The following is a 23,956-nucleotide window of genomic DNA, read 5'->3' as shown; positions in this document are numbered from 1 at the left end:
TGCACATATTTAGCTAATTCTAGTACTGTTATTAATATGTAGTGATAGTATTAACATAGCACTATTAGCAGTAGCTTAATAAATAAGCTACAGCATGATTACACTGCAATAAGCTGCTGTCTCTTTTATAATGTTATATTGGCTAATGGTACAAACACACTGTAACACAGGAAAAACTGCACTATTAAAAATAACATTACATACGTTAATGAAAACAAATAATAGTTGCTCAATTATAAATAATGCTAATATGGTGCTTTAAAATCATGGTATTCTCATATTATTTCTAACCATTATTGATTATGACCATGAATTTAACTACTGGAGAAATGCCATACTCTCCCTCCCTCCTGCCCATGCATGCTAATTATTTACTTATTTCTTATTTACTGTCTAAACATGGAGGGGGAATTTCTATTAAAGACAAGATAGGTCATATCAATAAAATAAGCAATTAAATACATGAATTAATAAATAACTTGACAGGGGAATGCATAAAAAAATGATGAAATATATGAATAAGAAATCAAATAAATATATATCAAATGAAAAATATAAATATCTCTCTCTTGATTAAATTAAGTAGGCAACGAAATAAATAAATGAGGAATCAAATATATATCCAAATGAATCAGTATATCCCCTAAAAATTCAGAGTATCTGTTGCAGGCTGGCTATGAAGTTGTTTTCACTGCGTTTTTCTTTTATTTATTTCATGTATGTCAGGATGACGCTTGATACAGTTCTACCTTGAGATGGCTGGCTGAATGCATTTTCTTCCATTTATGGGCGGTCAAAGTCCATCTCCATCCAGCACGGCAGGGGGCAGCAGCGGAGCAGCTCCCCGCAGCTGGCTGTTCAAGGTGCGGCAGAAAAACACAGACACGGACACCATCGCTAGCTGACGGCTGGCGTTTATCTTTTCAGTCCCTGTTTCTTAGCAAAAAAACAACCTTGGATGTAGACATTTTCCACACTGCGATGTCTAAGTAGCTTATTAGGTTGTTCGACGTGTCAGCGAGCAGCTAAACAGAAGCAGGGTCACACCAACATCTTTCAACGAAGCTAACAGCGGATTGCTAATGCTAGGATAGCTAGCGGGCTAGCTCTTTACTAGTGTGTTAACGGTTAACGCCGAGACCTAGATTTGACTGATTTTTATCAACGGCAACGCTGCAATGGCTGATGTTGACAAGCTCAACATAGACAGTATCATCCAACGTCTTTTAGAAGGTAAGGAAATGATGAGATATGTCCTATAGAGCACTTAAATTATCTGCATGCTAATGTGACAAACGCGAATAGTAGATAAGCGGCTTCAGCGTATGTTTATCAATGTATTGTTAAATAACGAGCGACAATAGCTAGCTAAGGTTAAGTAGGTATTCCTTAAAGTTAAACGCCATTTTCACCTAATATATTTCTGGGTTGACTATTTAAGTGTACAAGGGCACGACAGTACATATACGTGGTCAAATACACACTGTTTCTCACACATAAACACTAACATTGCGCATCCCGGCGCGGCACATACACTGTGCTCCCCTACCATCCAACACAGAGATACTGTATACAGGCCGTATATTGCCAGCTGTGTATAACCGTGTACAACCGTGTATACCTTGTTTTTGTTGCTGACTATTTGTTTATTTTGCCTTGTTACAGTCAGAGGAGCAAAGCCTGGTAAGAATGTGCAGCTGCAGGAGAATGAGATTCGTGGATTATGCCTCAAATCCAGGGAGATCTTTCTCAGTCAGCCCATTCTTCTGGAGCTTGAAGCCCCCCTCAAGATTTGTGGTAAGTAAGATTTGTATTTATGTGTGTATCTGTCAGGAAAGAATGGGTCAATGATCAATCAAAAGTATGTACAGTCTTAGAAGAAGCATGTCTGGTTTCATTTTTAAATGCTGCTTGTCTTGCAGGTGACATCCATGGGCAATACTATGACCTGCTGAGGCTCTTTGAGTATGGGGGCTTCCCTCCAGAGAGTAACTACCTGTTTCTGGGAGATTATGTGGACAGGGGGAAGCAGTCTCTGGAGACCATCTGTCTTCTGCTGGCCTACAAAATCAAATACCCAGAGAACTTCTTCCTGCTGAGGGGAAACCATGAGTGTGCTTCGATCAACAGAATATATGGTTTCTATGATGAGTGTGGGTAATGCATACTGAATTTGATGACTAAACATGTATTGTACCGTTGCTGGTTTCACAGTTTTGTCTTTTGTCGTCCATTATGTGGTTTAAGTACACACAGCAGGACAAACATGGATTGTTTAGTCTTCACACAGGGTCTTTATGGCTGAGTGAGCTGTTTGGGGGAGTTTTAAACATGTGCAATAGCAGAGGAAGAAGTGTTCTTATCACTGTGAGGTAATGGTGAATTTCTTGTTTTAATGTTTTAGGTAAAAGAAGGTACAACATCAAACTCTGGAAGACTTTCACAGATTGTTTTAACTGCCTCCCTATTGCCGCCATTGTTGATGAGAAGATCTTCTGCTGCCACGGTGGTGGGTATTTGTTTTTGAATTTGAAAACCAAAACTTGTAAATGCTGATTATGGATGAATGGATCTTTTTTTTTCTCCACTTGTAACTGTAACTCGAGTTGTAAGTGGAGTTATTCAGTTAACTGCACTTGTAACTGTGGTTTAGCTTTATGCCGAATGTCCAAAGTAGTCTACCTTTGACGTCAGCCGCTCTCATTTGTCCTTGAGCAATGCTGTCTTTGCAATTTGCCAGCTGACATTGGCCTCACCCATGTGTGATAGGTATTGGCCCCTGATATCAGTGTGTTTATTTGTACTTTACTGCTGTTCTGTGCAGGACTGTCACCTGACCTTCAGTCCATGGAGCAGATCAGACGCATCATGCGCCCCACTGATGTTCCCGACCAGGGTCTGCTGTGCGATTTGCTCTGGTCTGATCCAGACAAGGATGTTTTGGGCTGGGGGGAGAATGACAGGGGTGTGTCATTTACCTTTGGCTCAGAGGTGGTGGCCAAGTTCCTGCACAAGCATGACCTGGATCTGATCTGTCGTGCCCATCAGGTAATCACAATCACATCCATCATTAGAGACAGGAATAAGACTGTGTGACCTGGCTGTATGTTGATAGTTCACTGAACATGCTGATACAGTTGATACGAGGACAGCAGGACATCACATATGCTATGTAAAAAGTTAGCACACATACTGTGTACACTAGACTACACCTGTCACTCCTCACATACTTTCACACATAACATGTGTATAAGGAGTTTGTGTTTACCTGTGTCAACTGGATGCATTCATATTTGGACTTTGAGGTGTTACATTCATTAGAGATTAGCTCATAGTGTTAAATCTTTATATACAGTTTGTGTGATTAAATTTTCTGCTATCTTACTTGCAGGTTGTTGAGGATGGCTACGAATTTTTCGCCAAGAGGCAGCTTGTGACTTTGTTCTCAGCGCCTAACTATTGTGGAGAGTTTGACAATGCTGGCGCCATGATGAGTGTGGATGAGACCCTCATGTGCTCTTTTCAGGTGAGGTGCTTTTTTTTATTTTAGGATAATATAATTTGCACTTTAAATGGTGTTATATAACGTATAAAGTAAGAGAGAAATACTGATCAATTGAACAATGACAGTGATAAACTGGACACAATGTGGTTGTTTTTAGCACAGTGATTAATTTTGATAAATTTAAGCATTTGCTTCAGTTCAAAAAGGATCTTGGGATCTAATTGTTTTAGAAATTGGTACTGTTGTTCAAATAGAACTATTAGAAAGACAATACTGATACAGTAAATCTGTGGCTACAGCTACAACAGTCATTAAAAAAAGGAAATGTAATCTTTGACGTTTTAGTTTCAGCAACTGCTTTTGCTAATTAAGCTGCAGTTATTTTCATTCAATTCAACTTTATTGTTATTACATTTGCTTATAATGAAACATAGTCTTGTCATTCCAAGTTAGTGCAACTTGCTAAAATATTTTTCAAGATATACAATAAATAATTTTCTTCAGATTTTCTATTTCATCTATTATAATGTCTATTATATGATCTAAAATGTCAAAATGATTTTTTTTTAAAATGGCCGATATAAATGTCCAAAATGTTTTCATAGAGTCTGACATTGGGTAATATCTGTACAAGTGCAACAGGATGACTTCTTTGGGTGTGTTCTTACAGTAGTGTGCAGCTGTCTCATTCAACATTTTTTTTACTTTTTATATTCTATAGATTTTGAAACCAGCTGAGAAAAAGAAGCCCAACGGCAGCCGTCCGGTGACTCCCCCTCGCAATATGGTCACCAAACAAGCCAAGAAATGAGGGGTTGGGGGGGTTACAAATGTCGGGAGTCTCACTCCACTGTTCTGCTTTCGTCTTCTGCATTTGAAGGATTGGTTATCCTTCATGCTGCCAATACTGAAAAGATATCCACTCCTACCCGATGAAAGCAAAATATTTTGTTGTTTTGTCCACAGGGGTAAATTGATATGTCACCATGAAAACCTCAGGTGTTTTGCACTCCATTTTGCAGCTAGTCTTTGCCACATATGACTGTTCAATCAGGAAAAATGTAACAATACGGCTACTTATGCACAGGAATGCCTTGTTTGAAGCTGTGCACAGTTTTTCCAGTTTCTTTCATGTGTTATTCATTTGTCATCTTTTTCTCGCCTCAATAATGGGTATTAATGGCTATAAAACCAACGGGGGAAGTCACAAACACCTGTTTACTTCTGTAAAACTTTATTTACAGTTAATTTACAGTCATTGTCATAAAACATTGACTCCACACTTTGCATCCTCACATTTTTAAACAAGTCTCGTGCTAAATTAAACCAATAAAGAAGCACTCTTGTAATGTCTAAATCTTTCTAATAAACTTTGAGTGTATTTTAGGGGGAAATTTGTATCTAAATGTCATTTGTTCATAAACTGTTTTGCTTTTTAATAATCACAATACAAAGTGAAATACAACATTGTAAATTGCAGTGCCTTTTGTTCCCCAAGAACACCTCATGAATAAAGGGGCTCCCATCAGGCAACACCCACAAGAGGGAGACAGAATATAATGAAAAGTCAAGATCTGTCAGAGAAATGGACAGTGACGTGTGAAGTTTATGAAAAGTTTAACTATTTAAATTTTAGGAATTGGCTGTTTCCTCTGACTATTTAACCCCACAATGATATTGCTATGTTTATTCTCATTTGTCAAATTGCTACATAGAGTTAAATTGTCCAGAAAAATGTGTATTTTATTATAATTATTTTATATAATTATCTCCACGCATAGTTTGTGACTTCTTGGTAAGAGAAAGGCTGACTGATAGTGTTTTTCCCTTATTAGGAAACATATATTGCGTAACGGTGTGTGACGTCAGAGCAGTCACAAGATCTCGCTGGCTGAGCGGAGTGCGCGAGGCCACAGCGGCGAGAGCAGCTGGGCCACATTTTGTTATGTAGCGTCTCCAAGGCACAACTGTGCACCATGGCCGCTGACAAACAGCACTTACGGGTGTTTTGGAGTGGAAGAGGCGACTGTTTTCTGTGATTTTTTTATCCTCCAGTTTTCACGGCGCAGGAATAAAGCTCCTTGAGGCTGTTAGTGTAGTATATCAACGGAAGGCATTGTCTGTGCGTGGCGGCTGTTGTCGGCATTGTGTGCTCACATCGACGCTAAGCTAGCGCGGCTGCTGGCTCGGTCGGTCTGTGTGGTGGGAGCTGGTGATGTTGTCCGTGCTGTCATACGGCAGACTGGTTGCCAGAGCTGTCATCGGCGGACTCTCTCAGACAGACAGCCGTGACTACAGCCTGGTGACGGCGAGCTGCGGTTTCGGCAAGGATTTCCGTAAAGGCATCCTGAAGAAAGGGATGTGCTATGGGGACGACGCGTGCTTCATCGCCCGGCACAGATCCGCGGATGTTTTGGGTGAGCAGCTGGTTCGTTTTCCGTAGAAACATTTAACCAAAAAGTGGGACATGCTTCTGGGTAACATTGGCAATGACGTGAATGACAGGTCAAAGGTCACCCTGTGTATTTTGAATACTTGATATGTTTCATTGCAGGTGTAACATCACTATACACCCACTGAGCGATAAGGGGTGCTTTCACTTTGACATGCACACTGCTAACTTCAGAACACATGAAGCACATAAGTTTTTTTTGTTTTTGCTGTGTTTGCCTGCAGCACCATAAGTCCTGCTGCATCTTCTATTCTATTAGGAGGCTTGAACCTGAACCTGCCCTTGGATTTTGTGTGTGGAGAGTTCATTCCTCCACACCATCAATATCTTAATACAAAAACAAAGCAGTGTGCTGTATTGAGGGTTGATAAACATAACTCAGCCCAGAGGCCTTGGTTTCTATGTAATGAACCTGTTATTTAACACCTCTGCAGGACTGTGCAGCGCCACTGCATGTGTCCGCTGATGCACTCTTAGTTCATCAATAAGCACAAGAAAATATAGAAATCAGGACGTCCTTTCATCAAGTCAGGTTATTTTTGGAGGTTTGATTAGTTGCAAAGCAGGCACAGTTCTGGCACAAGCCGGGGAGACTCTGAGGGACCATCCATGTATGGTCAGCGGAGCAGATGCCTGTGTCCTTTCCTTTCTAGGAAAATCTTGGACCTGACCAAGTACTCCTATGAGAACAAGCAGTTACTTACTAACGCACAAAGCAGAGCTGTTGCTATAGAAAGACTATCACAGGCTTCAGTGGAGGGTTTCATGCCAAAATATCATATCAGTGGGCCTAAAATGCTGTAAAATACTGTGAGTATAAAATATTATCTAGCCATGTTAAATTATGTTATTTCTGGAGATGATTAAATAGACTCTCTTTAACATTAATATAAGCAACTGAAATTAGAATAGGTCAAAGGTGAAATCGGATAAATAGAGACTGTTCCAAATATTATGTGACATTTCCTTGATTTCTTGAACACCATCTTGTTTTTGTACTGCATGTCCTTGTTGCATCTTGGTGAAAGTGCCCATTGTTACTCTTCATGGTGCAGCTATGAGACATTGTTCTTGTGTCTCGCAAGATCCTCACATGTGGAGCAAGTCTGTGAAATGTTGAAAATGATTATCGTACTTCTCTAAATCTTTATTGCCTCAACAGGAAAAATGAGCTGGTGAGCTTTAAAGAGCAGTGTCATGTATAAAACAGAACACAAATATTAGTAAAAGAAGAGTGGGTTGTTGAACTACAGTAAAGGGAAGATCTTAATCGACACATGTATGTTTCTAGGTGTAGCAGATGGAGTAGGTGGTTGGCGGGACTATGGCGTCGATCCGTCACAATTTTCAGGTACGCTAATGAAGACATGTGAAAGACTGGTGAAGGAAGGACGCTTCGTTCCCAGCAACCCTGTGGGAGTCCTCACGACCAGCTACTACGAGCTGCTGCAGAACAAAGTGCCACTACTGGGTGAGTGCACCCACTGGAAACACAGGATCTTGGTGTCTGTGGAGAGTCAGTCATGCCCACTTCAGCTAGTTCTAAAGGCACATTAAAATAGCCTGGACCCTATCAGTGAATTATGGAATACTATGTTTCTGTGAATCAATATTCTTGCTCCTAACCAGTGCTTGGAAAAAGCACCATCATGCCCAGACCATGTTCTACTACTCAGTGCCTCCCAGCTAGCTCACTTAACTAATTTAGGTCCATACCATGAACTCTGCCGGACAGTACTTCAATCTATATGGTGTAAAGGCTGTGCTTGTCAATGAATTGTTACATTTTCCATGTGGTTTGGATCCGAGTACACTGTTTAGGGCTAGGTTGTTTGTTTCTGTCAGTTCGCTTTAGTGGTCGGCTGGACGGTAGATTTTTGCATCATGAGCCAGAGAACAGCCAGATCCCATTAAGAAGTCCTGGGAATGTCCCAAGCCCCAGCCTGCCCCATGCAGTTCCCTTCCACAATCCCTTTCCTCCTTCACTCCGCTCTCCAACAAAAAAAACCTGCACAAACATGTAACATCGGAGAACAAATGTTTTAGGAACAGATCTCTGCCTCTTTGAGCGTCAGTACTTTTCCACCCTGTTATCACATGTGCATCAGGGGAAACAACACGGTATTGTGCTGTTCCTTCAAGGCAGAGGGAATGTTCTTGAGGCCGGCAGTGTGTGTGTATAACTGTGCTGCTGGAGAGAAAACAGAGGAGAAAGGGAGTGAGTCACAGTGCGTGAGGGGGTTTTGAAGGTTGATCCCAGTGAGCATATTTTGGTGTGCCAGATGAATCAGCAGCAGGGTGTGGCTGCACGCTGTCCGCTTGCTCCACCAGCTCATGTTTCCTCTACATCTCCCAGATGGTGGAACTCCAAAAATTCTTACAACCACTGTGCTGATTGTCATACGTCAAGTTTGTGTATTCAAGCGAACCTCATTAATCAGGCTCCCAAACGCACATTAGATGGGTATTTCCATAAACATAGGGTCATTTCTAAGCACTTCAGCTGTAGAAAGTCAAGAGGAAAAGACGGTTTTTAGGGTGTTTGCAGCTTTGTTTTTATCAAGGCACCTTTTCATATAAATTATGTTTTAAAATAGAAAATCTAAACTGCAAATGTCAAAATATTTCATTATGCGCCTTTTCACAGAAGACATTTTGACATGTCACAGTAGGAAAAGCACAGGTGCATATTATAAAATTAATGATGGCTAAATTCCATTTAGCTGTTTCAGTTTCAGGGTCCTGCTATTGTGTATGTTGGCTCACTGACACACTGTCATGGCAACATCTGAATAGGACAGAGCCATTGCTAATGATATTAGTTACACCTGTGCTTTTCCTACTGTGAAAAAACTCTTGCATTCCATTTGTGGCAAAAAATATTTTATTACTTGAGTTTATTTATTTTTTTTAGCTAAATGACTGATACATACTTGTAAAATGATTACTGATGTAGCAATGTTTGTTGCCAAACATTATTTACCCACTATGGCCTGCTCCTTTTATGTGTACTGCAACTTGTCATGGATGTAGCCAGCAGTAAATGAATGAAAACACTTCCAAACTCATTTGTTCTAAGTTGTAAGTCAACATGACTAAAAATGTAATCCAGCCTATTTGCATTTTATTTTAGGGTACTTCAAAACATTGCTTAACATTTGCATTGACATTAAAGGTAATGTTCCCTCTCTGTGTGTGTGTGTATATGTATGTGTGTATGTATGTAGGCAGCAGTACAGCCTGCATTGTGATGTTGGACCGGCAGAGTCACCGCCTGCACACAGCTAACCTGGGAGACTCAGGCTTCCTGGTGGTTCGGGGAGGGGAGGTGGTTCACCGCTCCGATGAGCAGCAGCACTACTTCAACACGCCCTTCCAGCTATCCATCGCTCCCCCTGGGGCCGAGGGGGCTGTCCTCAGCGACAGGTGAGACACTCCACATGCACACTGCCCCTCACACACTTGAACCGGTCTGTGGAGGACTGCACATGCTGCATATGGAGATTTGTACTTAGCAAGAGTGTCAGATAAATATGCAAAATAGTTTTGAGATTATCCGTCTGTTCTGTACAGCTGAATTCAGATGACATGCAGACATAAAAAAGGCGCTAAGCCACTGCAGAACATTTTGTCTTGCTTGTGTTCCTCACGTGCAGCAGTGTTTTGTGAATGTGTACTGGCCGTACTGTGCTCAGCTGTAGTGCAACAGGGTGTCAGGGTCCACATGCTGCAGTGTCTCGTTGCTGTGGTGTGCCAAGCAGCAGCACAGTAGATGTCAGTAGACTTCAGGGTGGGTGTTGGATGTTTGCCAAGCTTCCCCTCTTACCCGGGTCAAAGTCTGTGTGGGCTAATAGGCAAACTGAGTCCGCAGCCAATCCTGCACCAGCAGGCTCTGCCACCTTTTCACTTGCTCAGTCTTAAACCAGGCAGATTATTTTGAGCCTCTTTCAAGTGTTTTCACAAAAAGTGGCAGAAGATGAACCACTGATGAACCTGAACTGCATGTCACCAGGGGTACAAAATGAAAGTGTTTTATTTTTATAACTTGTAAATTACCTGAATTTAGTCTCAACAAACCCATTATGAGTTCCAGAAGCTGTAGTGGTTTTAATTTGGTTCTTGAAATGACACTATTTTTCATTTGTGCATATTAGGCATTTAGTTGAAGGATTTACTCAGAGTGATTTACACTGAACACAACAGCAGATTAAGCTTCCAATCCTAGATCACTAACATAGCCAACAATAGAAAAGAGTGCAAGGGTCATGTGAAGTGCTATAACAACATTCATGTGAATGTAGAATACAAGGAAGGGTTCCTTGAAAAATCAAATATTTTAAGCTCTTAGTATTCATTTACTTACTGTTTTCAAAAAGTGAAAAAAAGTACATTTTTACATCTTAGTTTCACAGCCAATGCTTTTACAAAGAATGTGTATGGAAAAAGGCTTTCTGAGACCCAGGGCATCAGATGAACTGCACACTAAAATCACAGCACAGGACAGGCTGTCCCTCGCGGCTTTCTTTGGCTCAGTATGATATGATGTAGTCCAGACAGTTTGTAATTTGTAACATCCATGACTGGCCAGGGGGTGTGCAGCAAGGGAAGGGCACCTTCCAAGAAGTGAACTTGACACTGGCAATCTAACTTGGTTCTTTCCATCGTGTATTTGTAGCACCCCTGGTCATAATGGCAGCACCTCATGGGAAATTAATTGGACCTGAGTGTCCTTTCCAAAATCCCCACGTGATGATTCCTTGAATTTATCCTCATCCTGCACATGTGATGAAGTTTTTGTCATGAGTAACCAAGGTGAAATATGAGTAGAAATTTGGAGTCTATCCTCATTGTCGTGTCAGTATGTTTTCCCACCTGGTAGAGTAATGTGCAGTAATCAGCATTGATTCCTCGAGTTGAGGAGAGGCTGGGTTAGAGGTCCAGATTATTCTGTCACTCTGTTAAAATCTGAATCACTTAAATTACCAAAATCATTGCATGCAGTGAGTTTACTCTGTGTGTGTGTGTGTGTGTGTGTGTGTGTGTGTGTGTGTCTGCAGCCCCGACGCTGCAGACAGCTCTTCCTTCGACGTCCAGCTGGGTGACATCATCCTCACCGCCACCGATGGGCTCTTCGACAACATGCCTGATTATATGATCCTGCAAGAGCTGAAGAAACTCAAAGTAAGTCACACTGAAGCACAAACAGATTTGCGGACAGAAGTGGAACCAGAAATACTGTATGTTTGGAATACAAACTTCATGCCCAATTTGTTTCGCTCCTCAGAACACAAACTATGAGAGCATTCAACAGACTGCCCGGAGCATTGCAGAGCAGGCCCACGTTCTGGCATATGACCCCAACTACATGTCGCCTTTTGCACAGTTTGCCTGTGACAACGGGCTGAATGTAAGAGGTAAGTGTCTCAGTTCTATATGAACTACAAGAAAACTGAAGCGTATGTCCTGTTGCTCAGTCAGGCTTTATTAGTCTGAAGTAGAATGGCACACAACATTAATATTTTGACCAGCACCATTGTAACTGTCTGTGCCTCTTTTCTTTCTGTCCAGGAGGAAAGCCAGATGACATAACAGTGCTGCTGTCCATAGTGGCAGAATACACTGACTAGAGTCTGTGTGGAGCTGTGACAGGGGGGCATCTGCCTCTGCAGGTGATGGACTGCTTTGATTCCTGCTGGCCAGGATGAAGGACTGATGTCGGATGCTTCCCCCGCATCCCCTGCCTCCACTCAACCCCCAGCTGACCATCACTCCCTCCCCCGCCCCCCAAAAAACTCCTACACGCCTACTTCTCTATGATCATGTGCATCAGAGAGTGGCAGAATAGAAAGGACTGGAGGCCTCTTGGCCAGCCTGCAGTGTTGGTGTCTTGCCACTGTTCCAGTCTCACTGGATAATCCCATTGCCTGGGATAAGCAGTCATTGGGCACGTTGGCGATGAGGAGGATGATGATAAGTCGTCTTTCTCCGAGTGGTTTGGGCAGGGAGGAGGTTGAGATTCAGAGACGGGGCAGATGTAGCCAGAAGACGAGAGGTGTTCGACTGTTAAAGCAGCCCCCTGCTGGGCTGCCAGAACAGATAGATACGGTCCATCAGTAGTGTCAAGAAGGGAACTGCACAGGAAATGCCAGCATTAGGGCTGAATAAATGGGCTGCCTTGTGCAAGCAAATGTTCCTGACGATACAATGGTAGTTAGAAAAAGGGCCTGGAACCTTGTATGTGGGGGCAGGGAGCATGTGTTTGATAATATAATGTGACTAGTGTGCTGTTCTGGGATGTTTTGTTAAGTGTTTGCAAAAGAAGTAGTGTAAATGAAGTTTATACCTTTGTGTTTAGTTTCTTGGGGCAGATGGATCCAATAAGATTTTATGAAGAGCGGCAGCTGCCTTTTCCATACCAGTGCAATTTAAGTCTTGCACACATTTTGTTACTTTGTGGCTGTTAGAATGAGGGTTTTATAGTTCAAAAGCCTCTCAAAATATATATTTTGTCAAACTAATGCCCCCCCTTTAATCTCACAGCTGCTGCTGAAATCTTGATTGTGATTACACGTGATGTGTGTATGAATATGTGTATGCGTGATGAATGCACTCATGTCAGTGTGTCTATTGAACTGTGTAATAAGTGTCAATGAAATGGATGTGAAGGCTACAGACTTCTCCATATTCACTGGGCTGAATTGGTCTTGTAGCCTTAAACGCACAAAGCTTAAGAAGCATATCTGAAAAAGCTCAACACAGTGGAAGTTGGTCAGGTGACCAAATGTATTTTTGTAACGTCTTTGTTCAATGGGATTGTTGAATTCTCTGGACTGATCGCCACATCAGAGTAGCTTTAGAAACTGTTGTTCATAATCAGCGTTTCCTTTTCTCCTCTTCTCCCCCGCTATGAAGCTCCAGTGGCACATTCATAAGTCAGGTCACTGCAGGTTTCATGTGAAAAATGGTCTTATTGTTGCCATTACATCACTACAGATTTGCACTCTGCATTTACCAAAACTTTAACCCACAGTTAAAAATATTTCTTAGTAAAGTCTGTATTTTGTGTGATGTTATGATGATGTGCCTTGTATCAGGTGTTGTTGATACTGGCAAGCAAAATTCCTTAAACCCCCCCTAACTATGTGCCAGGTACTGAGCACAAAGCCTGAAACTGTTCAATAGCCATAAGAGGTCAAAACAGCTTTCCCATCATGCCCTGCTGTCTTAACACTAGAACTTTTCACCTACAGTATGTTCAACCGTTTTTCTCCTGAAATCTGCTTTTCTGCACTCAGTCAGGAGCTGAGAAATAGTGAAGCCATCTCACACTTAGAAAATCCTCCCTGTGGATCCTCAGATCACTGTTTACAATCTGCACTATCTAATGGACTGTTTCCCTACTTTATCTGACAAGTTCACACTGGAAGACTGCAGTGTCAGGTATCAATTTGAAATGGGGCTAATGGGCTTAGAAGTGGTGAATGGTCAAAATGTGAGTTTTAAGCATTATAGTACTGAGGACAATCTAAGCAGCCTTAACGATATTGCAAAGCAATTCTCCCAGTCAGATGGTACTGCCACTGTGGGCTCTGTGGTTTCCTGCTTCCTGACTCACACCTGCCCTGACATTCTTCCCTGTCGTCTCCCATCTACTTCATCTTCATCTTCATCTTCCTCTTCCAAACAAACTTTGTTACAACCAGAGCATGTGTCTATATATATTTTGGGTGTACAGTTCAATGCAGATTTAAGCTCTGTTAAAAAAACATTTTCAAATCTGAACAATATTTAAATAAAGAGTTTAGTATTTATTATCCTGTTGTATTTGATGACTGTGATATGAGCATAACCCTGCAGTTGGTATTAGATTTGAACATCATCTGACACATTTGAATATTGAACAATATGCTTCAGAGGCATTTTCCTCACAGGTGTAGGCTGGGTGCCACTGGGTCTGAATCTTCCCATGAAGACATTATCACCATCAGCTATGCACCGACCTCACTGAATTCAGGATGTTGTGCAGACCAGCTAAAGATAATACTTAAGAACACCATGTACTATTTGTGTGTGCACTACTCCCACATTCCTCAGACGTCACGAGTTACCGTCAACAGACAGGTGTGGCATCTTCAAGCCGAAGTCATGTTTTCATTGACAAGACCAAATAGTAATTTTCTACCCGCATGCTATGACTAATGCACTCCACCCACTGACACAGCAAAACAAATTGATTGATATAATCTTTGATAAATAAATACATTCTCTTGTATTTCCAAGTGAACATTGGAGAAACGTGACACGTTGTAAACAGTTTAAACAAGCAAAGCAACATTTTAGCTATAAACAACATGCTTAAAAATGACTTGAAATGTAAAATATATTAAATATTAATTAATTTAACCATCCAGACTACAGTTTATAATGTTGTGGCCTACTTTCAGATGAATTCAAAAAAGTCAAGATGAGAGTTGGGCAGTGGTTAACAGCTCTGTCCTCAGAGTGAAGGGCTTCTTGTACAGTCGTCCTCCATATCCTCCTCCGTGTCGCTGTAACATGCCAGGACAGGCAGTCTGGCAGCACAACCATCATCGTCCTGCTCTGAGGACAAGGCCCTGAACAGGAGGGAGCAGATCTACAGGGAAAAACAAACATACAAACAATATTGTAGTTTTCTTAAGAATGAGTTGCCTTTTTATCCTCAGCCTTTAATCCTCAGTGCAATAAAAACATTTGAGCGCTGAGATTGTATCTGGACCATTGTAAAGTGGTACATAAACCCAGCAGGTCACTAAAAACCTGTTTGATGACAGTATATTAACCTCTTCCTGTACTAAAACATTCAGTATGGAGAAGCAATACAGTACATTACAGTAAGTTAAAAATAAGATTGGGAACAAATCAAGCTCTAGAAAAAAGGCAGTGACTGTGATCTCAGCAAAATGGTAGGATTCATTATGTTGACATAGAACATGGACTTCCTATCTCTCACATCCAGTGTCACCTTGCTTGTTGTCTTTAGTCACACCTCATACAGCGAAGCATTATGGCAGTCTGGGCATATTTCCAGTAGAGGTCAAAGTAAAACTCTTCAAGCACTTTGGCACTTCACAATGCCACCCAGCCTGTCAAAACTAAAGCATGTTAGCCTCGGTGGAACAAACAGAGGCCATATGGAGTTCCCAGTGAAGATTACAAAGCAACAGGGAGCTCTTGTTACCGTGGAGGAAGCAGGAGTTGTGGTGGCACTGGCACAGGCCTCATCAGGTACACAGAGTCTGTGTGGGTCATCAGTCTGAGGCAGAGGCTGCATCAGAGTGGCTGGGTTGAATATAGGGCTGCCCTGGCTGGATGCGATCAGCTCCATCACAACAGGAATATCCTGGGGCTTATCGGTGTCTGTCTCACATGACCCCACACGTAGTGCAAGACACCTGGGAACACAAACAACACCTGTATGCACAAGCTGCATTGTGTTATGTTCTATATCAGCAAGAGATTAGTTTTGTTACTATGTGGACAACACAGTGAAATCACAGTACATCTATGTGAAATTTGACACCTGAGGATGTGGTTTGGTACTGTGCCCTGTGTGGAGAGGTGTTTGTTATACCGACAAAGAAGGTAGCAGCCATGAAATGGAAAAACAAGGGGCAGAGAAAAGACGAGAGGTGCACAAAGGCCAGAGTAGAAGTCTCACACACTGCTAAAAACAGTAAGTTTGAAATACAGGGCAACTTTTTGGAAACTCTGCTGGGAAAAAAACTGTTTCTGGGGAAGATTTAAATACATTTTTGATCCTGTTTTCTCACTTGTTGCCTTCAATACTACATTTTGTTTTTGTTCCCACCAGCCCTACAATGATGTTAATATTAAAATAACACTTGTAGTTTGAGCATGAGGTGGAGTGAAAGCAGCATATAATAAAAGACAAAAAATATTTATTCTGACACTGAAACAACCAAATATACAAATGAACCATGACACTGGGTTAAAAGAAACACTCTATCAACTTTAGTGTTGCTTTAAGGAGTTTGTCCTGGTACATTTAGATTTCATGGAAATATCAAGAACATCGTGTTTATTCACCTTTACAAAGACATTCATGTGCATGGTGTGTAGCTCTATATCATCTGATACTGAATGTGGCCTTAAGCATGGTATTAGCAAACAACAAAACAACCCACACTATATGTCATAACCCTCAGAGAAACAACCAGACCAGAAGTATAAAGAGGAAACCCACAAGAGGAAGATGTAAAGAGCTGCTTCTAAACTGTCTTCAGACGACCTCAGGCTCTGTACAAAAAGCCCCAAAGCAGCAAACAAACAAGTTTTGTTTAACAAGCATGCCACAAATAACAAAAAATACTCTGCATATGAGCAGAAAAAGCCTAAATGATTGGTTTCAAAACAGAATAAAAGGTGAAGGAGTGCATGTTGTAGGTGAATTCCTAAGCAGTCGGGACAGGAGCACTGAAAAATTGCCTGCTCATCAGGTCAGTAATGTCGCTGCAGACTCCCTGCAGTGCGCACAAGTAAACCAAGCCACAAATGACCCAGATGTTCAACAGTCCAGCTGGGACTGGTGTGACAGGATCCACCCAGAGCCCAAAGCACAGTACAACACAGTGAGACAGTTAGAGCAGGACAAGTGACACTGGCAGAACGGCCAAGCAGGCTAGCATAGTAGAGATGAGGGGATTACTTTCTGTCACACTGACAAGCTTCTAACGTAACCCAACATGTCCTGGGCTTGCCCTATTTATCTCTGTTACAGACACAAGATTGGCTGCTGCAACACTATGCCCTCTTAGGAAGCTAAAAACAGCCAATGAGGGCAAACTGCATTGACTGAGTGCCAGGAGAGAAGCTCAGGTAGAGCCCTGTGGGAAGATTCAATTATACCCGCTAATACATCGTCACTGTGGATCTGAGAAACTGGGCCTGCAAAGACTTCAGTTGTGACAAGAATGCTGCCTGGTCAAAATAAATCTCATCCTTATCTGTGCAACCGTGCTGAGGGTTGAACACATCTCAAATGCTGCAGGCAGAGTTGGATCGAAAAGCAGAGGGATTGTAGCCAGCGTAGTGTTTTTTTACCTGGGGGAAGTCTGGGCCAGGGTCTCTGTAGGCTGAGAGGGGCCCCTGCTTTCAGAGTCAATCAGAGTAGCCAGCACCACCATGGCCTCCAGCACCATGTCCTCCACAGAGAAGCACACAGGCCTACAAATAACATTGACAGAAATCTAATGACTTGAATATGTCTGCTTTTTCAATTCACCAGTATCTTTCACCGTTTTAGCAGCCAATAGAAAATCTCACATGACCTGGTCACTAAAATGATTGGTAATATAAACAGACTCACCAGCCAAAGACAAAATATTTTACTGAGTTTTGAGGCTGGCTGGTGTTAATTACAGTCTCAGCATGAAGACTGACGTTGGTCTCTGTAACTTGAGATATGAAGGTCTCTTGAGCTAATCGTGATGGTAAAGACACTTACTTTCCCGGAGCACCAAAGTGGACCGATACTGGCAGGGAATGTGATTCTGCAAAGGACAGTAAACCCTGGGAAAAAAGAACAGCAGTAGCAACAATCGAGATATGCTTGTGTGCATCCATATCATGACTATTAACCCTTTCATTTTAAGGGTAAAGTTATAGCATGTTTGCAATGATCTGGCTAAAGAAAATAACAATGCTCAAGTAAATTGAGGCCGACTAAAACTTAAAGCCAGGTTTCTAATCCATCCAAACCCGATTTCCACTTCTGAAGGAACCAACAGGAACAAGAAGACTAGGCTGGCTAATGAGGAGCCTCACAGCGGGGTGTCAAAGAGACATTCAAAGACATGAGGGACAAGAGTTGTGGGCGTTAATGCTCATTAACTGGACTAACACAGTTCATCCAAATTTCCAAATGGCCAACCAAGTCCTTTTGCTGCTTGTTTTCAAAGAAACTTAAGTTGGGGTGTGCTCATTTAGACACTGTGACAAACCACTTGGATTACCACTCACGCTATTCTGGAAATAACATTATAGTTCTCTAAGATCCAGTGTTTTGCAGTTACTCAAAATATAAAAAGTTTAAGGCTGACTGGAGTGCAAGCAGTCCTTATTTTTTTAAACAAACAAATTCCTATTTGGCTTTAAAGTTACACATTTGAAATGTGTAGCCTATAATTTCTGCAGCTCATAACTTCAATTACTTTTTCTACGTAGTGGTATAATATGAGTAACTTCAGTCACACTATCTTTGCTATAAAATGAGCACTGAGGGGAAAGTTCACATGAAAATGATACAGAGAGTTGGGTACAGAGCCTTTCCAACACTCCAGTATCTAGATTACAGGACCAGAAATATGACCTCTTAGACATAAAATGACCCTGGCGAGCCCCTCACACACACACATATGCGCAAGAATACACACACATAATATTCTCATGTGACGGGATAAAGGGAGCCTCCAAAAATAACCATTACTCTCAGCTCCTTCAGACAGAAGGTTATGTCTGAGTCCCCTCCAAACTGAAAGTAGTCAAACTCGTCTGGGTGCAAGGACATCTCAGTGTACATCGTCTTCATGTGATCTGTGACAGAAGCACATCCAAGTCAAATAGTGTTTGCACTGCATTTCATAATGTTTGTTCAAATGTGGTTGAAGAATTACATGAGTGATTTTTACACCATCAGGTTGTATTGTCAGTCAATTGTCAGTCTCCGGTTCAACATTGACTTTTAAACTGTTTATAATATCTATCACGGCATTGTCCAGGGTCTGAGCCAAATCACAGTGTAACATTAGCTCACCATTTCCACCCTCATAGTAATTTCTCAGACAGACTCTCAGGGGAGTCATGGACAGAGTGATTTCCTCCTGAGACGCTGGGAAATGCATCACCATATCACCAAGAAGCCTGCAGGAGTTGAGAGCAAAACATGTGCAAACCAACACAGAATCAACCAAACAAGCAGGGAGCTTTATTTTAATGCTGTGCTACTGATGGATGATGGTGTTCTTCATTTGAGACCCTTTTGATTTGAAACATTATTATGTCCTTGTCATTCGGGTTGATTATGTTGAAATGAACTGAACTGATGTATCTTTCGGGGTTTCATCTGTCTCCTGGAGTCAGCTGAGAGAACAAAATATTGTGAACACCCAGCAGGCAGCTACCATACATCTTATTAGTTTCACAATAAATTCACTTCTGCCGTAAAGGGGAAAAGAGCTCAGATGGACTTCTAAGCCAACACTGTTTGTGTAAAAAAAAAAAAAAAAGTCCAACTCAATCATAGAAATGTGCTCCTCAGGTTTTATGTGCTGACTTTGTAAAGAAGTGTAGGTTACTAACCTGGCTGGAGCCTTCAGCACATTGGGACACAGGTGTGAGGCAAATACTGCCTGCAGAGCCTCACTTTCCTGGAAATATAGGTTGTGGGTTTTGGTGATGCCTATCACAAAAGCAGAGACAAGACATTTGGAGCACACTGCCACCAAGTGCTGACAATATGCAATACCATGTCTGCAGCATAAGGTTAATAGAGGACATTCTGGTAAAATAAATGTTACAGAAAAAGGTTGAGAATTTTAGAAACCTAGTATTGGACATTACATGTGTCAACATTGTTGCCATTTTCAACAAACTGTCATAAACTTTACTGTTAACAATTCTAGTTCATCTAAGTTGATGCATGTAATGGTCCGTGTGTCATCTTTTCATTTACAGCTTTTCACAATTGCTAATACACATTTCAATACAACCAAAACACTTCCATCAGAATAAACTCTGGACCCAGAAAACTAACAACACTGGTCTCCCAACAAGAAAACTCATTACACAATGACCTAAAAAACACAAACAATTGGCAGCATTATAACATGTATTACTATTGTCTCTGAGGGTTAGCAAATCTTAAAGGCAACACACATGCATCATACCTTCCAGCACTAAATGATGCACATTTTTTAAAATAACTGCTGTTCATGAATTGACTACAGCTGTTTGACAAATATCAGTGAAAATGATAATGCTAAAATGATTTAGCATGGCTTTTCTATACAGTCAAAAACCTATTTTGAATTCACAATTGAGTATTATGAACACTGACACCAGGACCTACAATTTATCACTGTAAAATAAATCTAAGCTACAAATTAGTTGATTGACAGATAACATAAAGTATATCTGTCAGTTTTCTTGTTTTCTAACCTGAAGACCATCAACTAAAAGTATAAAACATCTAAACAAAGCTTGTTTGTTCTTATCGTTTCTGTGGTAACAAAGTGTAATATTTTCCAGCAGGTGATGGGCATCTTCATGTAGCTGGGTTGCAGGTTTAAAGATGCACTGAAGGTTTCTATGGTAACCATAATTTAATCTGTGCCTAAATAAAAACAGCTCACACTGTTAATTGGCTCCCATGATTATAAATACAACTTTTGGTCAAACAGATCTCATCAGTCATTAACTACTTTTCCTCTCTTTGCTTTGGTTGCAGAAACAGTCTTGAAACACACTCGCAGCCACATAGAAAACCCAGAGTTGACTGAGCTAGTTGACAATGTTAGGCTCAGTGAAGCCAGCTCACCCAATGAGAGCCAGACTAAGTAGAATTTACTTTGCGATACGGGTCTCTGGTCACAGAAAAAAATTGGACTGATAGCACACAGAGACCCAACAGCCACAGTGGTGACCCACTAGAGGGCGCATTGGTCCTGTTCTTCCAGTTAGGCCCTTAAGACATAAACAATAGATACATTAAAGAGGTACTGCAGACATAAACGTGTTTTTTGAGCTGTTATCTAAATAATATGACTGTACTGTGATGAAACACATCACTGCTGGTGTTAATATTGACATTGACATCAAATATTTCATGGGTTTAAAATGGATCAACCTGTCATCTGCTACTTAAAATCAGCCCTGAAAAGGCGGGGCCACTGCTGATGTAAGATCAAATGTTTGGGAGTTGTCTACGTCATGAAATTTATAAAAATGGTAGAATGTCAACGCCCACCTCCCCCAGCCCCACCCTTAAGAGTGAGTCTGTGAAACCACGCAGCCCAAGAGTCCAATCACATGGTCATATAAGCACAAATATTTGGTCAATTTAGGCTCAGCATTTGATAACAACATAAGCTAAAGTAATAGAATATGCCTTCCTCGACAATTATCGTTTTTGAACAGTACTTCACCTAAGATACAACATCATGTCAACAGTTTTTGCTTTAGCAGCGGTTACTCAGCAGGCACGCAGAACTCCTGTTGAAGACAAGGAGTAAGCACTAAGCACTGCGCATGCACAAATTGTGGAAATGCAGCAGGAAGACACTATTGGAAATGGGGAAATAGATAGGCTAAAGAAAAAAAGTTTTAATTTTTTAGTGCATAGACATTTTAATTTTTCTTTTGCCATAGTGAATATATTAATTAAATGAACAGATGATACATGAATGGACCAACAGAGCTGTCAAAAATAACTCTATACTAGCAAATGAGATGACAGTTCTCTAGAAATCCTGAATCTTTCCTTTACCCATAGGTAGCTTATGATAGAAAACCCCACGTTCCCTACCGTGCCTGCAGAACAACTGGATCATCACCCTGTCTTTGGGAGTGCCGACTGATATCTGACATTGTTCCACATTACGCTCAATGGACACCAAACACCGGAAAAGTGGCAGCACAGACTTCAAAACAAATGGACATGTTTTAGTTCAGCTTGTCATCACAGGTTTCAAAACTTAAATCATAGAGAACATTATTGTCACTTATTGTGCCTTAGTTCAGTTCTGGTTTGATTAAACCTCCATTACTGTCTCCTTTATCCTGGATGTAATTTTGAGCTCTGTACAGAATGAATGACCAACAAGACTCATATACCTTCATGACCAGTTTGCATGTAATTGTTTCACCGCCCTGCTGTGATCCTGATACCGGGCTGTAGTGCTGGAAGAACAGTGGCGAGAAGAGGAAGCAGGCGTATGCAGAATGAGCAGAATTCACTGATCTCAGCGCCAACTTTAAGACAAAGAGAGAGATTCAGTCAAAATGTTGCTCCTTGCTCTTGCCATTGTCTGAGAGGAAATAAGGTGGGGACAGGAAAACAAAACCTGTTATGTAAAGTCACATTTATTTTATTTAAACAAGAAGTACAGGCGGGGCCAAATAATAATAATCCTCTAAAATTTCGTACTAAGCCCCTGGTTAAAGTCAGGAATATGAGATAAATACAAACAGTCTCTTTTATTACGCTTACCCCTTTGACCATGGGATCCAACCAGAGCTCATCACCAATCCGTGAAAGGGCATGAATGGCCTTTCCAAATGCTGCAACAAGCGGCAGGGCAGGGTTAGCAACATAACATGTGTTACTATAACTTAGCTAGATAGTTATTGTAATATAAATTTGTTGTTTGAACTATTTATAGTGACACTAACTAAATAGTAGGTATCCTAGCTAATTTACGTTCAGCTAACTTACATTAGCCAAGCTAGCGTCGACCATGATCATTAATTAATCTCTTTACAAGCTTCATGTGAGCTGCTAAAACTGCGAAGTATCTAAATTACACACTTTAATACATTATTTTGCAGCACTTGGTCATATTTAGCTGGTCAAGTTTTGTTTTTGTTTTTGTTTTTTTTACCTTTTACACAATTTCCTTCGAGGACACAGTCCATATCTGCTGATGTCAAAAGTAGACTCACGAGCTCAACAGTGGGCAAACAGCGCGCGCAGATATACGCACATATATTGTTACATCATGGTATTAATGTATTTACATTTGCAGTAACAGCGGCATTGCTTACTAATCGACAAAATTAGCAAAAAGGCTGTTTTCCACTTGTGGTTCCTGGACAGAAGTAGTTATTGAAATAGTTTACAAGCATGCAAAGCAATAATAAAAATGGGGATTTTTATTGTAAATAATATATCATACAGGACATCTTAATGCTACACGGTCATGCCATGTCATCAATTTCCTCCAGTTAAATTTAAAGCCTTCTGCTCTGCTGCACCACACTTGTGGGACAGCCCTCCTAACCATCATCTTAAATCAGAAGTAATGACTGACTATAGACTGTATATTATACACAGTGTATATTATATACAGTCTATGTGACGGACTCATGAGGATGACAGTGAGTTGACATGCCCCTATGTCTAAATCAGTCTACCTTACTGAAAATTCAACTTGACCCAGGTCCAGTCTACTTAAATAACGTCAAAATACAGACATATCATTCAAAATTACATTCTGACTCATAAAAATCAAGGACAACAAAATATGCACTTTACTACCCGCTGTGTTTGTGATATGATCAAGCATAGAAGTACACTAAATGACAACTAATACAACTTTACATTGAAGTAACATATTGTATTCTATAATTGTATACACAGTATTTGCAACATATATAGATCTCACACGTCACACATTTCTTGATCGGGGCCATTTGTAGTATTTGACAATTAACAGGTACTGAAACAAAGACATCCATGATACACTCACTAAAAGGTTGTTAATATCTGTCATCCCTTGACTATTTTTGGAAGTATGACATCAGAATTAGCTGTGCTGCTGCTTTTCCTCTGCAGTTGCAGCTTTGTCCTTGCCTCCAAATCTTTTTCTGCATCCCTTCTGCACATACACTTCTCTCTATCCTGATGGTCCCCATATCTCCTCCTACAAGTGGTAATCTGACCTGTGAGACACAAAACACACCATGAGACGGATATTAGCTGTCAAACCTCAAGCTATAGACATTTACTGTTAGATACGCACCTGATTGAAGGCATGTGTGCAGCACATTGAGATAGTGCTGCTTCATCTGCCACCTCATGTGCTCTGTGCTGTAAACATTTGCTATACTGCAAAGATAGCGCCTCTGTCCAACTGTGAGGGCTGGATGCTAAGACAGATGTGATGATTATCTCTTGTTTTAAATCCTCTTAAAGCCTTTTGACATTAAAAACTAGAAAAAAG

The 23,956-nt window shown here is 41.0% G+C and overlaps 3 protein-coding genes across 5 annotated transcripts; 2 read left to right on the top strand and 1 right to left on the bottom strand.

Moving 5' to 3' along the window:
• The first annotated feature begins 831 nt into the window (after positions 1-831).
• ppp1cc (protein phosphatase 1, catalytic subunit, gamma isozyme) lies at positions 832-4,970 on the top strand. Its single transcript, XM_042420678.1, has 7 exons — positions 832-1,233; positions 1,666-1,797; positions 1,923-2,153; positions 2,405-2,509; positions 2,825-3,048; positions 3,392-3,526; positions 4,227-4,970. Exons 1-7 carry the CDS (start codon positions 1,179-1,181, stop codon positions 4,314-4,316), a joined length of 972 nt encoding a protein of 323 aa, XP_042276612.1. The 5' UTR covers positions 832-1,178; the 3' UTR covers positions 4,317-4,970.
• Positions 4,971-5,402: 432 nt separating this feature from the next.
• On the top strand, positions 5,403-13,769 carry pptc7a (protein phosphatase targeting COQ7 a). The gene is made up of 6 exons (XM_042420679.1): positions 5,403-5,922; positions 7,249-7,428; positions 9,185-9,383; positions 11,015-11,138; positions 11,242-11,371; positions 11,526-13,769. Exons 1-6 carry the CDS (start codon positions 5,721-5,723, stop codon positions 11,582-11,584), a joined length of 894 nt encoding a protein of 297 aa, XP_042276613.1. The 5' UTR covers positions 5,403-5,720; the 3' UTR covers positions 11,585-13,769.
• Positions 13,770-14,182: 413 nt separating this feature from the next.
• On the bottom strand, positions 14,183-22,782 carry rad9b (RAD9 checkpoint clamp component B). 3 transcript variants are annotated; one of them, XM_042420674.1, is made up of 11 exons: positions 22,616-22,782; positions 22,225-22,295; positions 21,849-21,986; positions 21,541-21,655; positions 19,317-19,416; positions 18,772-18,878; positions 18,439-18,551; positions 17,464-17,528; positions 17,061-17,183; positions 15,178-15,391; positions 14,183-14,592 (listed from the first exon to the last, which is right to left on the bottom strand). In XM_042420674.1, exons 1-11 carry the CDS (start codon positions 22,647-22,649, stop codon positions 14,455-14,457), a joined length of 1,218 nt encoding a protein of 405 aa, XP_042276608.1. In that variant the 5' UTR covers positions 22,650-22,782; the 3' UTR covers positions 14,183-14,454. The 3 variants fall into 3 exon arrangements, with proteins under 3 accessions (XP_042276608.1, XP_042276609.1, XP_042276610.1); XM_042420675.1 differs by having other exon boundaries at positions 18,445-18,551; positions 22,616-22,778; XM_042420676.1 differs by lacking the exon at positions 22,225-22,295 and having other exon boundaries at positions 22,616-22,779.
• Positions 22,783-23,956: the final 1,174 nt, after the last annotated feature.

The sequence above is a fragment of the Thunnus maccoyii genome, chromosome 9 (assembly GCF_910596095.1).
Source record: "Thunnus maccoyii chromosome 9, fThuMac1.1, whole genome shotgun sequence".
Classification (NCBI taxonomy): Eukaryota; Metazoa; Chordata; class Actinopteri; order Scombriformes; family Scombridae; genus Thunnus; species Thunnus maccoyii.
Note: the sequence above shows the minus strand (reverse complement) of the source record. Positions and strands in the feature narration are given on the sequence as shown.